Below are 15,523 nucleotides of genomic sequence, written 5' to 3'. Positions count from 1 at the left end.
TTGCAGGTCCTTGTGCACACCCTGATGCCCCTTGCGCAGCAAAGTTTTTATTATGCAAAGTTTTCTCGGGTGGGGTGTGTGTGAAGTACTAAGATCTGATAACGGGCCACATTTTGTCAATGAACTATGCAAACAGATAGGTCTTTTATTAAGTATAAAGCACAAGTTCTCTTCTGCGTATCACCAGCAAGCAAACGGGATATGTGAGAGATTCAATGGCCTCTTCAAAGAGAGTATCGCCAAGATTAAATTGACTTTGAAAAATGGATGGCTGTATGGCCTACCCCTGGTCTTATATGCCCTTCGGAATCAGCCAGGGTCAGACCGCTACCTCAGCCTGCACAAGCTAGTAACAGGGCATCAAATGAGAATGCCCCTTACACCTCCGTCTAGGATCAGGAGTGATGCCCAGAGTGTAGTCAAAACTCTATGTGATGAAATGCATGATTATTTGACATGTATGACTACCAGTAATTGTTTCATTTCAGATCAAGTCAACCATCAGGGGCGAAGATCTAGGAACACGGAAGAAGATAATTCGGCAACCAATCCAAGTGAACTATTACCACCACCTAAGTTATATCTTGGAGACCTGATTCTGATGAAACACCCACAAGTGGCATGAACCTCGATTTAATGGCCCCTTCCTTGTTGAGGAAGTTTCCCCTTCTGCTGCTAAGGTTTTGGGAAGATGAGCTTGGTTGCATCTGAACGATGTGAAGATTTATAAAGGAGAGACCTTCCCTCCCACCATTGCTGATCTAGAAGCACAAGAAGAAGAATTTCCACGTGTGCAGACTTGAGTGATGACTAAAAAGAAGGACGATAAAGCAATGAATAACACATACTTTATTTGGACTGGAATTCAATAGACACTTCTTATATATTTTAGCAGGAAGTGCAAGGACTTGCAGATAAATTCCAGGGGTTGAAATGAACTTTTAGAAATATATTGAAGTAGTGAATAATGCATCACAATTATGCCTAAACATCACTTCTTGATCAGAAATTGGAAGAGAGATAAATATCCAGATTCATTTTGTGGAGAATACCTGTTTTAGGTGATAAAAATATATGATACCTGCCGATAGTGATGTTCATCGTCTTGTGGTTGCTGTCTTTGTGTTCATACTTCAATCTTACCCAGCTCTTGTTAGAAGAGACGTTAATATTCATACTTTTTTACAGGATCCTAAAAACAGTCCAGGGATCCACTGCTATAATTGAACAAATTGTACAGTTACAAATGTAAAAGAAACTCGATGATTGTCTTACCAATTAATAATGAGGAAGACGACATGATTATAGCGAGATCACAAGTCCAGCAAGCAGTGGGATGGCACAAAAAATGGCTGTCCCGATTTCTGTGCATAATATATATTTGCATGATTGTCCTCTGTATATTTTTGTTCCTTATTTTCCAAAGTCTCTATTATCTTAATATTGTACACAAGAAAGAGCTCCTATGATTCTCCCCACTATAAGTATGAATGTTGACAATTTCTTTGATCTCTCTGGGTATGTTAAGAGACATAAAAGAGAAGCAGAGAAAGATAATGAAGGGATACATACCTATCTAGATAATTCAGCTCACCTGGGGAATAACATGTGACGTCAGCACATGACAAAGGTGGGGGAAAGGGCATCTGATGAGAATTGCTATGTCTGCTCTCTCATCCTCTATGCCATAAATACAGTAAGGACTTTCATTTCAAAGGAAGAATCAGCATACAATGTGAAATACCACAGCCATCTTGCAGCATGTACTACTCGAGGACAGTTCCATGGAAGTTGTGCAACCTTGCGATGGAGATCAAGATGGTCCTTTCATTACCACAATGATTATATCAAGACCATACGAATGAAGAAGGAGCATGAATGGAAAGACAAAATGCTTGTTTATCCTGCTGCAGAACAGGATGAGTTGATCATTGAAGAAATGAAGAGAATGAACTGTCCTGATGTGACGGAAATAGCAGGATCACCTGGATGTTGGGAACAATCCCAACTGTTGGTTTATGGACAAGTGCATACTAAGAAGGGATAGGAAGATGGAATGATGTCCTGTGTAAATCATCTGCTGAAATTGGAATACATACAAGAAGTGCAGAGAGTGAATGACGGCTGCTTAAAATCATGGGCCAACCACTTCAAGTTACTGACATGGGTAGAAGATGAATCAGGCCCAGTAGTTGTAATCCCATTGGTTAATGCAGCAATATGTTTCCAAAGCCATGGAAAGAACCACGTGGGATATAACAAAGGATGTAAAACCACAATTGACGTTCCTGGAATGAGAGAAGGGACAGCTGTCCTTATGGATCGATTTGGGCCTGTGAATCTAGAGCCTATATGAAGTTGCCCAAGGACTGGTGTGGAGTGTGTTCCCTGGTGCTCATCCATGTTCCAGCATTATTGATTCCTCAGAGTGACCTAAACATTGATGACTTTCCAAAAGTAGATGACCATCTGAGAAAAAGGAGATCGCTTGAACTCCTTCGTACGAAAAGAGAACATTATTTCTCAGCCAAATCAATAACAGCATATGATACCATTCCTGATGAGCACAAGTTGTTCAGCAAGACTGCTATGATAATGACAGCTATATTTATGCCTGATATTCAAACAGTGGCAAACACCAAATGGTTGAAAATCACTAAATGGGAACTTCTGTAGACAATCATGCTACCATAAAGAGATCCAACGCCATTAAAGAAGAGGTGAGGGCCATAAGATTGATGACCCCCCAGAATAGGTATGTCCTTGATATGATCACAGCAATGGAAGGAGGAGTTTGCACCAAAATCGAGCCATCATGTTGCACATTTACACCTTCTCATGATGGCCAGAATGGGACCTTGGCAGAGGCCAAATCGATGTTGACAAACCTGCATACCAAGATGAAAGACGAGACAGATGATATTGAAGATGACAGTTGGTTTACCTCCTTGTTCTCATGGATTCTTCAGTGGTTGGTGAATCTATGCAAGGTTCTTGGAGTAATACGGGTGTTAGTAATGTTTGGATTCTGTATAGTCAGGATGGTGATTGCCCAATGCAAGAAAACTGCAAAAAGGGTAGTAGGAATGAAGATCATGATTGATGTAAAAAATGAACCAAATGCCAAGAAGCTGACTGATGATGCTGTCAGAGAATACATAAAGGCTAGCATCGTAGCAGCTGAGGGAAGGAAGTTTTTGAATCCGAAGAATCATAAGAAGTACGTGGGATGATGGGTCTATTGTACCTCAAATGGACAATGTAACTACATGACCTGGAGTACAGATGAACATGTCAAATCAGCAGGCACCCTGAAGTGAATGATGAAGATATGGACACCTAAGAAACACTTCTTCAAGAGAAAATACCAGGATGTAGAAACACTCGATGAGGTGGTCGAGGACTCGACCAGAGGGGGGCATGTAGAGGAGCAGCTGCATATCTCTGCAGGAAACCTTGCCCCCTCCTCCTCTATGTATAAGACATGAGACTGTGCCGTGTTTGACACCAGCCGTTGTGCCAATACTTCAACATGTGTTCGAGAGAAGATACCTGTTGAGACAACCCTACCAAATGTATCCCCGAAGTAATGACAACCTAACTCCCTGAAGGAATATGAGAAACAGTAAAGAAAAGAAGCTGGTGACATCACAAAAAGTATACACGACATTCCAAAATACTGACTGAAGACGATGTTTAGATCCTAAAAAACTAATGACGAAGTAAAGAATTAAGTGAACTTTTAAATACGAAAGAAAGATTACACATGCACAAAGTCCTGCAGAAAATCAACCGTTCAATAAATGTACAGATGCTGAAACATAAGGTAGACCAAGTCATCATAGAAGCAGGCTATACGTAGTGAACAGATGCAGGCAAAACCGCCATTATATAGAAGCTGGACATCGGTGTCAGGAATTTAGTAAGCCAGGAACCATGAAGCGGGAAGGGAAAACTTAGTTGCAGCAAGAATAATCAGAATCATGGAGATGCCAGATGATGCTGTCTGGCCTGGAGTCAAGACTGAAGCAGCCAGGGTCAGCTATCTATTCTGAAAATGAGTGAACATGCGGAGGATGAATCATCCCTTGTCAAGGTGCAAAGAAAGAACACAGAGAGTCCCAAGTCGAATTCATTTAGAGCATTTAAAACCTGCAACATTGACCAAATCGTGGACTCCTGTCATGTGTGCAAAGAATGAAAATAGAGTTCGAACTTGGAGTCCCAGAACACGATAGTGAGTGCTCTCACTTCCGTGTATTCTAAAAGACAAGGATACATTGCAAGGCTAAGTTCAAAGACAATTTTCAGGGCAAAAGGCATGGGCGATGAGAGATGCTGGGCTAATTGGGTGGCGGGGTAGCATCATGCCCCATCTCATTGCACCTGGGTCTGGGCTTACATCCTGCTAAGTGAACCGAATGTTCCAGACCTGGCACAAGCGTGCCAACCAATTATATTAGTCCATATAATGAAGGACCGTATAGTTTGAAGACTAATGAGAAACTGTGTATCTAATGTTTCTGAAGATTACATGTTTTAGAGGTAGGCATATGTTGTCCACCTGATAGTGGGCAGCCAATCACAATCCTAGTCCCTATAGAAAAGTATACTTAGATATGCCCCTCAACCAATCCTGACAATTGATAGGTTTTTCATTATTGCCACGTAGTTTGACATCACCTCTGACATATATTTGGTATAAAGTCTATGCTTTGTGTAAAGATTGCTGAGAGACTGAGCGCACGTCCGTTGATGTTCCTTGTTAACCTCCAGTTTTAGGTAATTATTAATAAAACAGTACTTCCTGAGTTGGTTCAGTCATTTGGACTTGGAATTATTCTGTATGATCCCATCCATTACATATGCATGTTCCATTATAGATGCAGACAAGGGAAGGTTTGTGTGGACCAGAGTAAGAACCCTCAGACAGAGAAGGAAATTACACTCAACAAACCAACCTCCAAACCAAGCAAGGTTACTTGCTGTGAGGAATTGCTATCTGGCAATGGTGTAGAACCCCTGACTGTTTGTATTTTTATTAACTGACAAATTGATATGGCTAATTCCATGTTGGAAAGGGTGACCTGCAAATGAGGTCCCCCTTTTGAAACTCCATGCCAAAAGCATAGTGTACACGTGTGCCCTGCTGGATCAGTACCCTGATCGGCGCGGCCTTCTCTCCATTGGCACACCGTAAATTTAAGGGTATCATGTGCCCCCTTGAAAGCTGCAGTGACACACAAGTCTTTGCAGCGCAGGGGCGGCATTTAAGACATGGATGCTGTTCCAAAAACTACAGAACTATGAGTGTTCTATCCTGGCACATTAAACAGAATAAATAAGCCATACCTGAGTTTAAGGTATGGCGGTTAGTATCTCTCGTAATTATTCAAGCCACATCAAATTGATATCACACATGTGTCAGCCCTGAGAGCCCAGCTCATCTCTGCAAGGGCTATGTGTATTCCTCCCAGCCATGATGTTTCTGCTGCTCCCAACAAGACTGAAGCCCTCTTTGATTCTTCGTGAGGGGCAGGTAACACCCTCTGCAGTGAGATACCCATTTCACAGGAAGCTGTCCGGGGAACAGGAATCAGAGGGCAAACCCTTCAGAAAAGGATTAGCCTCAAATCAGGGTGATGCTATTGACAAGGGAAGAGGGTGGGGTAAGCGTAGGCAGAGGGAGCTCATACCAGCTGGAGGAAAGTTCCACCATCTTGTTTTCTTTTTTCCTTCCTATCCCCTCCACTTTCTTCAAACACAAAGCACTTTGGGAGAGGTTGCAGAAGGCAAGGTCGAATTGTTCCAAGAACAGGAATTGGGCACTTAAAGTAGGTTTGCTTTTATCCAATCACCGGTAGACCTTTTCATTTTCATTTCGAACCTGTTGAGTGAGCAGTCCTTCCTAAAGTTTCCCAATTGTGAGATGAAGTTCAGTCCCCTAACCATCTCCAGGGCACACTGGGGGTGACCTGCTGTTGAAGCAAGACCTGCTTCTCTGTGGGCCACACTGGTACCCAGAACCTCACCATGCTGAAGAACTCCTGCAGGTATCTGCCAGCTTCTGCCATGTTTGGGAGAACAACAAAAGTACTACTCCTGCCCCTCAGGCTGTGGAGTGGGGCTCAAAGCTCCTGAGAGCCAAGACAGCGAGGATTCCTCTACTTTCACTGTCAAACTGCTGCAAGCCTTGAATCAAGCATGTTCAACACTGTTTGAACCAACAGGACCCTCCATAGCTGCCTTTGGCACTCACCAACCTTCGAACCGAAGTTCTCCCCATTCAAACAAGTTTGCTGCTGCACCACGCTCACTGAAGCGCATCGTTGCCTTGGCTCGAGCAAAGAAGCATTACAGCACCAAAATTGCGCGAGCCTCTGCTCGAACCACCAGCCTCTTCTTTGCCAACCCAGCCGACGATGGAACTGGCCCTGGTGTTGTCTCCGAAATGCATCCTTCGAGCCCCACATCAGACTGACTTGTCTGCGCATCCCATCATCACCCCATTCACCATAAACTACAACCCACAACCGTTGAACCAAACCTGGTGACACCACTGATCTGCATCATTTGAGCATCGCTTCAAACCACAGACTTCTACAGTGTACCCTGCCAGGACATCTGCTCGGCACTGGACTACCACAGCTGCCACATTTCAAACAGAATGGAACCGCCAAACTGCACAGAGAACTTGGTTTGCTGTTATCGAAACACCAAGACACTGCAAAGATATTTATTATTGCCTGTTATTGAAACACTAAGACACTGCAAAGATATTTATTATTGCCTGTTATTGAAACACCAAGACACTGCAAAGATATTTATTATTGCCTTTTATTGAAACACTACGACACTGCCAAGATATTTATTATTGCCTGTTATTGAAACACCAAGACACTGCAAAGATATGTATTATTGCCTGTTATTGAAACACCAAGACACTGCAAAGATATTTATTATTGCCTTTTATTGAAACACTAAGACACTGCAAAGATATTTATTATTGCCTGTTATTGAAACACTAAGACACTGCAAAGATATGTATTATTGCCTGATGACTGCCCCCCTGGTCTATGTTCGGCCCTAGAGACTGGCTAGGTCCTCTTAATCCCTTTTGCACCTCATGAACATGTCCATTTTGAGCATTGCATTTTTCTGTGCTTTTACTCCCTCTGCCTTGTTACTCAGAGTGCTGCATCTTGCTATCGTGCATATTCTGTGTTTTTTCTACAGAGATTATTTTTAGTGTTTTCATTTATTTATTTTATATGGTATGTTTAATTAATGGATATGTATTTTTATAGTACCTTGATTGGACACTCTTTTATTTTGGACTGTAATACTGTATTGTTTGGGCTGCTACTGTTTCACATACTCACCCCTCTTGAGAGTATAGCTTTTCCTAGGGCCACCTTACCACAAAAGGCGAAGGAGCTATATCTTTCAACTGTGCCTTTTTTAACTTTATGATTTGACTCCTTGTTGGTTTTTAGAAGTTTGGGCTAAGTAGGCACTTTAACCTCTACTCGTCCTTGTACTACTGCAGGGCATGAAGGCAATTCATCACAGCCACCACCTGGGGCAGCTCTGGAGGGGGACCTGGAGACATCAAGCCATGCCCTTGATGGCTGCTTAGACTTGACAAGCAGATGCTCATGGCAGCTTTAGACAAGAAGACGAGATTGAAAGTGAGCTAACAAGAATATGAAAGTGAGTGGAACCACCAAATCTAAAATGCAACCATCCAAAGCAGAAGAGTGGAAAACAAGTGACTCCTGAGGGCTGTGAATGGCCATCTTATAAAGCATATCCGAGGAAACCCAGAATGACAGGGAACATAAAGCATAGACTTTTGATTTGAACCCAGGGGAACTTGCATACAGTAATTTCCTGGACCAACCTCGAATCATCACAGAAAAGGTAATTGGCTGTAGTTCCCTTCCTATACCCTGACATATTTTGGGAGGGTACCCAGAGTAATATGTGTTCAGATAAACTGTGGAAGTGTTTACAGTCTTTTATAAAATAAACAATTTGCAACTTGTCTGAATTAACCTGACGTTGTGTGTTGATACTACTCATTTTAGTGACACGTGTCTGGAGGTAACCCTCTAGCCTACTAACCATTTACGAGATTCCCAACACTAATGAAGATCATGGCAGACATTGTAAAATACACAGAAGCAGACCATGAGCAAGTCACACTGTATTACTAAAGCAGAAGCCTTAAAGATCAGGAGCTGGCAGCATACAGCAAACACTCCAAGCATGCGCGCGGTCGTTCTGCTCACATAGCCACTGCTCATGTCAGGTAAAAGATGGTGTAGCTCAGAGGCCATGCCAGAAACACTGCAGTAGCAAACCGAAAATAAACAATTCACCAATGATGAATCCTGAGTCATTATAAGATACAAGTGCGTATTGTCAGGGGAATCAGAGGCTTGAGTATGACACCAAGGCCTCTAAAAGCAGGGATGAGCTTTCCTTTGCAGCAGTGAGGAAGGTGGGAGACAGGCCAGAAATGAGGCAGTGGTGTGTTAGAGGTCCAGAGAGGAGCATAAAGGGAAGGGGGCGGAAACTGGGAGACAGGTGAGAGAAAGACAGATAAAAGACAGATGATTGTGGAAGGATGTAAAGAGGAAAGTGGTAGGGAGGAGGAGTAAGAAGATTAGAAGTCTGAAGGTGAAGGAAGTGAAGTAAAACAAGGAGGAGGTTTGTGTCAAGGGTAACAAGGGAAATAGAGCAGAGATATTGTATGTGCGAGGGGAAGGTGCAACATCAAAAGAAAGGAGGAAGTTCCAAAAAAACATTTCGAAGCATCAAAATGAATGTGAGGTTCATATATGAACATCAAAATGAATGTGAGGTTCATATATGAACATCAAAATGAATGTGAAGTTCATATATGAAAGAACGAGGTTGAACTGAAGACTAAAAATAGAGAAGGCCCCAGAGTTGGTTGAGAGGAAAGTGAACAGCGAGATAGAGAGATCTCAAGTCAGATGGAGCATATGGAGGTTTAAGGAAACAGTGAAAGAAATGTGGTGCGCAACTTAAGAGGAGACAGGGAGAAACCTATGCAAATCAAGGAGAAAGGTAATAAAGATAAGGGAAAATAACAAAGAAAATGCTACAGGGAGTAAGGAAGTAGAAGGAGGAGATAAGGAGGTAGATGATAAGACACACCCTGAGGAAGGAACAGGAGAAGTTAGTAGAAGGAAGTCATAGGATAGGAGTAGTGAGAGAGCTATTTCATTCGAGGAAGTGGCATAGCATTGAGGATGCAGATAAGGAGGGGTTTGTAGGGATCAAAGTCAGAGCTCTCAGCTAGAGAGGTAGATTAGATACAACAAAGCAACCTCCAACACTAGTGAGATGGCTGGGCATCTCGTGGCAGTTCTGGGGATGGACCTGGAGACAACAATCATGCCATTGGTGCTCATGACACCTTGGTACAAGAATATGAGGTGAAAAGTAAGTCAACATGAAGTGGACAGTGAGTGGAGCTTTCAAATCAGAAATTCAACAATCCAAGGAAGAAAGGTGTGAAACAAGCGGACATCCCATAAATGTGAATGACTCTCTTGCAAAGTATCCGCGTGGAAATCCAGGCTTGAAGGTGACATAACCCAGAGACTTTTCATTTGAACCCAAGAGAAAGTTTTTACACTTGTTTTGGTTACCAACCTGGAATCATCCAAGATGAAATGTTTGAGCTAGGGACATTCCTCTACCCTGGCATATCTAGGCAAGGTACCTCGAGTGAGACAGTGTGTGTGTGTGAATGGTATTAGAGTTCACAGTCTTTTTTTATACGCACTTGGCAACTTGGCTGAATGAAAGAAAAAGTCAAATTAATCTCAGGAGTGTCTTGGTTGTGTATTGATCCTGCTCGCCTGTGTAATGGACCAGGCAGTTTGTATAGGCTGCATGGTCTCTGGTGTGTTTTCTGTGCCAGTAGGTTCACACTTGTTAGTGCAGAGCATGGGAGTCCAAAGTGGACTGGATAGAAACTGAGGGTACATTGCCACTGTGACAAGATTCCAGAGACGGCAGAAGCTTTATGGCAAGCACATTATAAAAATAGATTTAAATACTCATCCTTATACTTAAGCAATAGAACCCGAGGAGGAAGGGGGAATTACCGGTCTGATAATGCCCTGCGGCAACACACCAGCTCTAGCGAATCAAGAGCTTAAACGTAAGCCCTGGGGCATTACCAGACAGGTAACATCCCCCCTCCAAGGGCTTTATTGTTGTTAGTACCCTACTAATAGTATTTTAGTCGAGTTGAGAACCAGCGTTTAAACAGTTTCTCAACTCGAGAAAAAAAAAGCCAAACAAATGGCCGCCATGGTTCGGGGTAGGAGGAGAGGACTACACGTAGTCCCTTATCCCTTTCCATGGTTGCCATTCGTGAGGCAGACATGCGCCGGGAACACTCCTGTTCCTGGCACCAGCGCGGGTCAACGCAGCACAAGGTAAGTGGGGTGGGGGTCCTAAATATGAGGCAAAGTGGATTGGGGATAGGGGCAAGGGGCCGCAAGGGGCGTGGGTAGCACACTATCTGATTCCTAGTGAAGGAAGACGGCGGATTTCCACGTCTGAGGAGGCTCCGAGCGGGGACTTTCCCTGTGTGGTAAAGACCTTGTTCTGAGCCTCCTCATTGGCTGGGGGGCCCTCACACCGCTCTCGCCGGGTACAAATCACAAATAGGCAGAGTTGCCCAATAAGCGGGCCCCACCGGGAAAGACCATCCGTAAGAGTCCCTATACTTTCGATGGGACTTTTTTTGGTTGGTGCCAGCACCCCCGGCAAAAGCAGAAGTCAGTGCCCCTGCACATTGGGATAATGTGTAAAAACTTACATTATTGTTAAGTTGAAGTGCAATCCAACTGCATTTTAATCAGTGCTGTTATTAATAAATGATGGAGTTTAGTATCAGTAAATTATTTTATTTGGAAGTATCATTGTGCTTAATACTAAAAAAGAGGCATATATGCATGCAAACGGCAACATGTGTAATTACACTTGAAGCTGGTGCCTATTACTGGTTCAGTGAGTCACAAGCATTTACAAGGTGCATGTGCAAAACGTATGCACACTTTTAATGTACATGTTTAAGTACATTGATCTATTCAATAAAATAGGTTGCGAAAGATGTATACCTGACTCCTGGAAAAAGGCGATATACGTCCCAATATTTAAAACTGGAGATCGGTTATTACCTGAAAATGATCGCCTGTTGTCCCTTCTTGACACCACGGACAAGGTTGTTGCCGGATTCTTGTTAGTCCATTTACAGGCATGGGTTACGGAACATAATATCTTAAACCAATAACAAACAGGATTCCGAAAAGGGTCCAGTACTACACACAATATTCGATTATTAGATGCTGTGACGGCCAGGGCAAAGATCAAAAATAGTCCATCTGTGTGCACAACCTTTATCGATTTTCAGGCAGCGTTTAATCAAGTGAAGTGCGTGCTCCTATGGAGGAAACTTGGGACCCTTGGTTGCCCCGAATGGATCCTCCAGATTTTGGTGGCCCTGTAGCACTGCTCAGAGTAGGTTAAGTGATGGAGGGCTATTGTCTCCTGAGATCTCTATAAATATAGGGCTAAAGCAGGGATGTTTGCTGGCGGCCCTGCTCTTTAACCTCAACATTGCTGATCATCCAACAAGACTGAAGATATACACAAATTACCCCCCCAAAATTGGACAATGTATTGTTGCCGCTATGCTTCATGCAACCGATCTTGTGTTCTGTGACCAGATATTTAGCGGAATGAAGTCCATGTTGTCTGCCATTGCATGCAATGCAGATGAACATGGGATAACCATTCATTTGAAAAAACGAAATCTATTCTGGTTACTGCACGACACATTAAAAAACAGCCATTGATCTCAGTGTTAGGACATATTGAATATACCCAATGCTATAAATATCTGGGCATTGAGGTGTCCGTATCTAAGAGTTACCGGGAATTGGTTACCTGCAGGATACAAAAAGCAAAACAGATTTCACTGTTGGCACGCAGGCTTGTTTACCATCATGCTGGATTTTCACTAGGTGCGATACTTGATCTCTACCACCAATGGTTTTGTCCAGATGTTTTATACAGCCTTGAAGCACTTCAATTGCGAGAACTTGAATGGCTGAATGTGCTGGAGGTTTTTTTTGGAGATGTGTCTTGTGACTTCCAGCCTCGACATCAATAGATGGGCCTACTTTCATTCATATCCATGGCTTTAAAACAGAAGGGCGAGTTCTTTTTTAAATCCAACATTTCCCCTATTTTCCCCATTTTGGGTAGGCTGGGCTCCAACTATTCTCTTATACATGAAACTACAAAAGAGTGTGGGTTCATCAAGTTGATTCGTAACCTTTTTCACGATTTAAATTGGGAGCCTAATATTCGGCGCTGCGCAAACATAAAAAAATGTAAAAGTGCTTTTTGCCGACGTTTAAACAAGTGGGGCTGGGTTAAAAATGATGACCATTTTCAATCTCTTCGTAGTTATGATCAAGTTTCATTTTTATTTATTTATTTATGCATTTATAATGCGCAGGAAGCCCACAGGCATCAGGGCGCATTGGTAAGTCAAACATTCATGAAACCCCAATGTCATTTTATTCGTTTCCCAGACCCTGAAGTGCGAAGATTTAGACTACTTCTTCGCACTAATCAATTACCAATCAGATCTTTACGAGGTGGTCAATGGAAAATTCCAAGAGAAAACGGTTTTTGTAGAATTTGTGAAATTTTTGAATATTTTGAGGCGGCTAGGCATGTGATGACTGAATGTCCTAAAATGGGGCATATTTATATGGCGTTGCTTGGCCAATTCACACATGATTATAACTCTATCAAATCTATTGAGTTCTGGTCCTACTGTTTCAATACAGAATGTGAAGCGCTACATATAGCACTATAAAAAGTCTGGTGTTTTATTAGTATCAAACTTGGTGATTTACACTGAATGGTATATTGGATAATGTTTTTACTATCAGTTGGTCAATGTGTTGAGGGTTATCCATTGTAAGATGACCATAGGTACACCATATTGCTGCTAGTTTGTACATGTATCAGAGTTATTTTTTGAATTATTTTAAACCTGAAAGATCAGTTATTAGCATAGACCATGTCAGTATGTAGTCAGATACATTTTAACGCATTTGTGTTTATGTAATTTGTGTTTATGTATGTTTTAATGTATTGTTCTTTTTATGTATGGTTGTACATGAGAAATGAGTTGTTTTATTAATTGATTGAATGAATTATGTGTATTTATGGATTCATTTGTAAAAGTTCATTTATGAACTAAATACAAATAAATAAATATTAAGTACACTGTACTCACATATTAATAATTTACACCTGTTTTCCTAAAACTTCTGTGCATTGCATGCCTTTCAAATAGGTCGCGTGCATTGGGTTGGGAAATTTGTGGAATTTAGAATATTTTTCTTCTATGGCAATATTCTTTCAGGCACAGTTTGTCCTTCTCTTGCACATTTTCCACACTTTCTGCACCACTTGCCATTCAATATTAGTTCGATGTGCAGCTAAGTGTAGGGAATTAATTGCAGAATATTTGAGACTCTCTACTATGACTATGTAAGTGTTCGTCTCATTTGCATTTCATCTTCCATGAACCACTCCCTAATACTCCCCTTGGAAGGCCTACTTATGCAGATGTAATGAATGTACAGCTGTTTAATGTTCACAATCAGTGAATACATTGAAAATGCACGCTAGCAGTATCCCTGAAAGAACACTACCATTATCTCTGGCCTGATGACATTTCGGTAACTGGGTGAGTTTTTTTCAATAACGCTGGTGATTGTAATTACCACCAGCACTATTTCACCCCAAGAATCCTGCCAAGACTGTAAAGAGGCCCATAATTTGTAATACACATGGCAATTGTTATTGATCATCAGCTCTGGTTTATAAGCAGTCACTTATCTTAAAATGGGCATGTGAAACCAGTATTAGCACCCGGGGAGTTGGCGTCACCAAGTCAGGAGCTCCAGAACACACTGAAATTGCTCGTGAAGGCCTATGTTCATTCTTCTAGCTGGTACCTTACTCCAAGAGCCTCCTCCTTTTCCCCACGCCCCAATGCCCTGCCACCTTTATCTGCCCCCTGCCTTCCTGCATGGACCTTTAGCTGCACAGGTATTCGCTGTTGCCTCGTGGTCTCCCTCCTTTCCCAGCACCGCACACTCGTATTAAGGAAATAGAAGAGGAGCTCTGCTTGGAAGCTGTCTTTCATTTCCATGATACCTGCCTCCCGGGACCTTTGTGCTTGTGCGGGCTGTCTGTTTGAAAAGTATTTTTTCAGCACTATTAGAAACTTAGGTATTATATATACACTGGGAAGTAATAGCTTCATGCCGGCCTGGAACTTGTGCACCGGTTTGTAAAATGCCCGTAAATCTTGCAGGAAAAGGGGTTATTGCTTAAACATGAAAGGCTTTCAAAACATCATGAAAAGAAAATAACTTCAATCTTAACCCATACAAGGCACTGCTCCAGGAAATGTATCTCACTTCTCATGAAGAGTTAAAGCTTTAGGAAGAGGAAGCAAAATCCAATAGACACACATTGGGATTAAGAAGGAACAACATTGAAACATCAAAATGTCAACCAAATCCCTATATCTCACGGGCGGCTGAACTTGTGTTGTCCAGGATGAATCAGCTCTTTTGGAAGGGTGGCGGCTTCTCTAAACGTCTTCTTAATACACCTCTCGCCACCGCGCCTTCTTCCAGCGCAGCTGGCTGATCTAGGAAACGTTTCCTTACCTAAATGGGAGAGCTGCTTAGTCCAGAGAGAAGGCTCCCAGCTGAATCTGATCTTCCAAGGAGGTCCCACGTCAGTGTTGCAGCTCGTTTCCAACAGGCGCTGCATCTGGAACACAATCTGGGGAAAGGCATAAAGGAAGCAAAGTCAGATTTACTGAAGCATCTTTAAACATGTTGGGGATGCTCCCAGTCCGATCATACGTTTAGCATGTTAAAGGCGCAGAAACATTGCTGGGCTATTCCACTTGCTGCTCAGCTGTGGCTTCCAAGTTGATGTTTCAATTAGGGGACACAAAACCTCCATGCATCCAAAAGGAGCAAAATGAATGAGGCCCCATATGAAGTCGAATAATGCGAAAACAAGTAGACATAAAACTCTGAAACTGGTGCATCACTAGCTCAAATTCATGATGCACAAAAAACAGTATCTTTTTCATTTCTTTTAATTTGTATTATTATGAATTGGCTAAACCAAGTTAGCCTCACGTAATCATTACAAAATAGAATAAAAACGTTCTAAGTTAAGCAACAATCACATTTAAGAACCAATCAACAATCACAATGACAAAACAAAAAGCTGTCATGTTTAAAAACAGGAAGTAGAAAGTATATATAATTAAGATGTTGACTGCAGGCATTTAATTGCCTACTTGTGGGAGCTGAAGAGCGCTGAGATACGCTCCTTTATTTGTTTTCCCTTTGAA

The 15,523-nt window shown here is 42.2% G+C and overlaps 1 protein-coding gene across 1 annotated transcript in view; it reads right to left on the bottom strand.

Annotated features, from left to right (window-relative positions):
- The window catches only part of TRIM66 (tripartite motif containing 66), a 482,967-nt gene that overhangs the window by 247,685 nt on the left and 219,759 nt on the right, over window positions 1-15,523 (bottom strand). Inside the window, exon 7 of the mRNA XM_069623711.1 lies at window positions 14,820-14,937. Coding sequence (XP_069479812.1) covers window positions 14,820-14,937 — 118 coding nt within the window. The remainder of the gene's footprint in view (window positions 1-14,819; window positions 14,938-15,523) is intronic.

This window comes from Ambystoma mexicanum, chromosome 11 (genome assembly GCF_040938575.1).
Source record: "Ambystoma mexicanum isolate Mex_15411 chromosome 11, UKY_AmexF1_1, whole genome shotgun sequence".
Lineage (NCBI taxonomy): Eukaryota > Metazoa > Chordata > Amphibia > Caudata > Ambystomatidae > Ambystoma > Ambystoma mexicanum.
The sequence above is the reverse complement of the archived record's forward strand: the minus strand, read 5'-3'. Positions and strand labels throughout refer to the sequence as shown.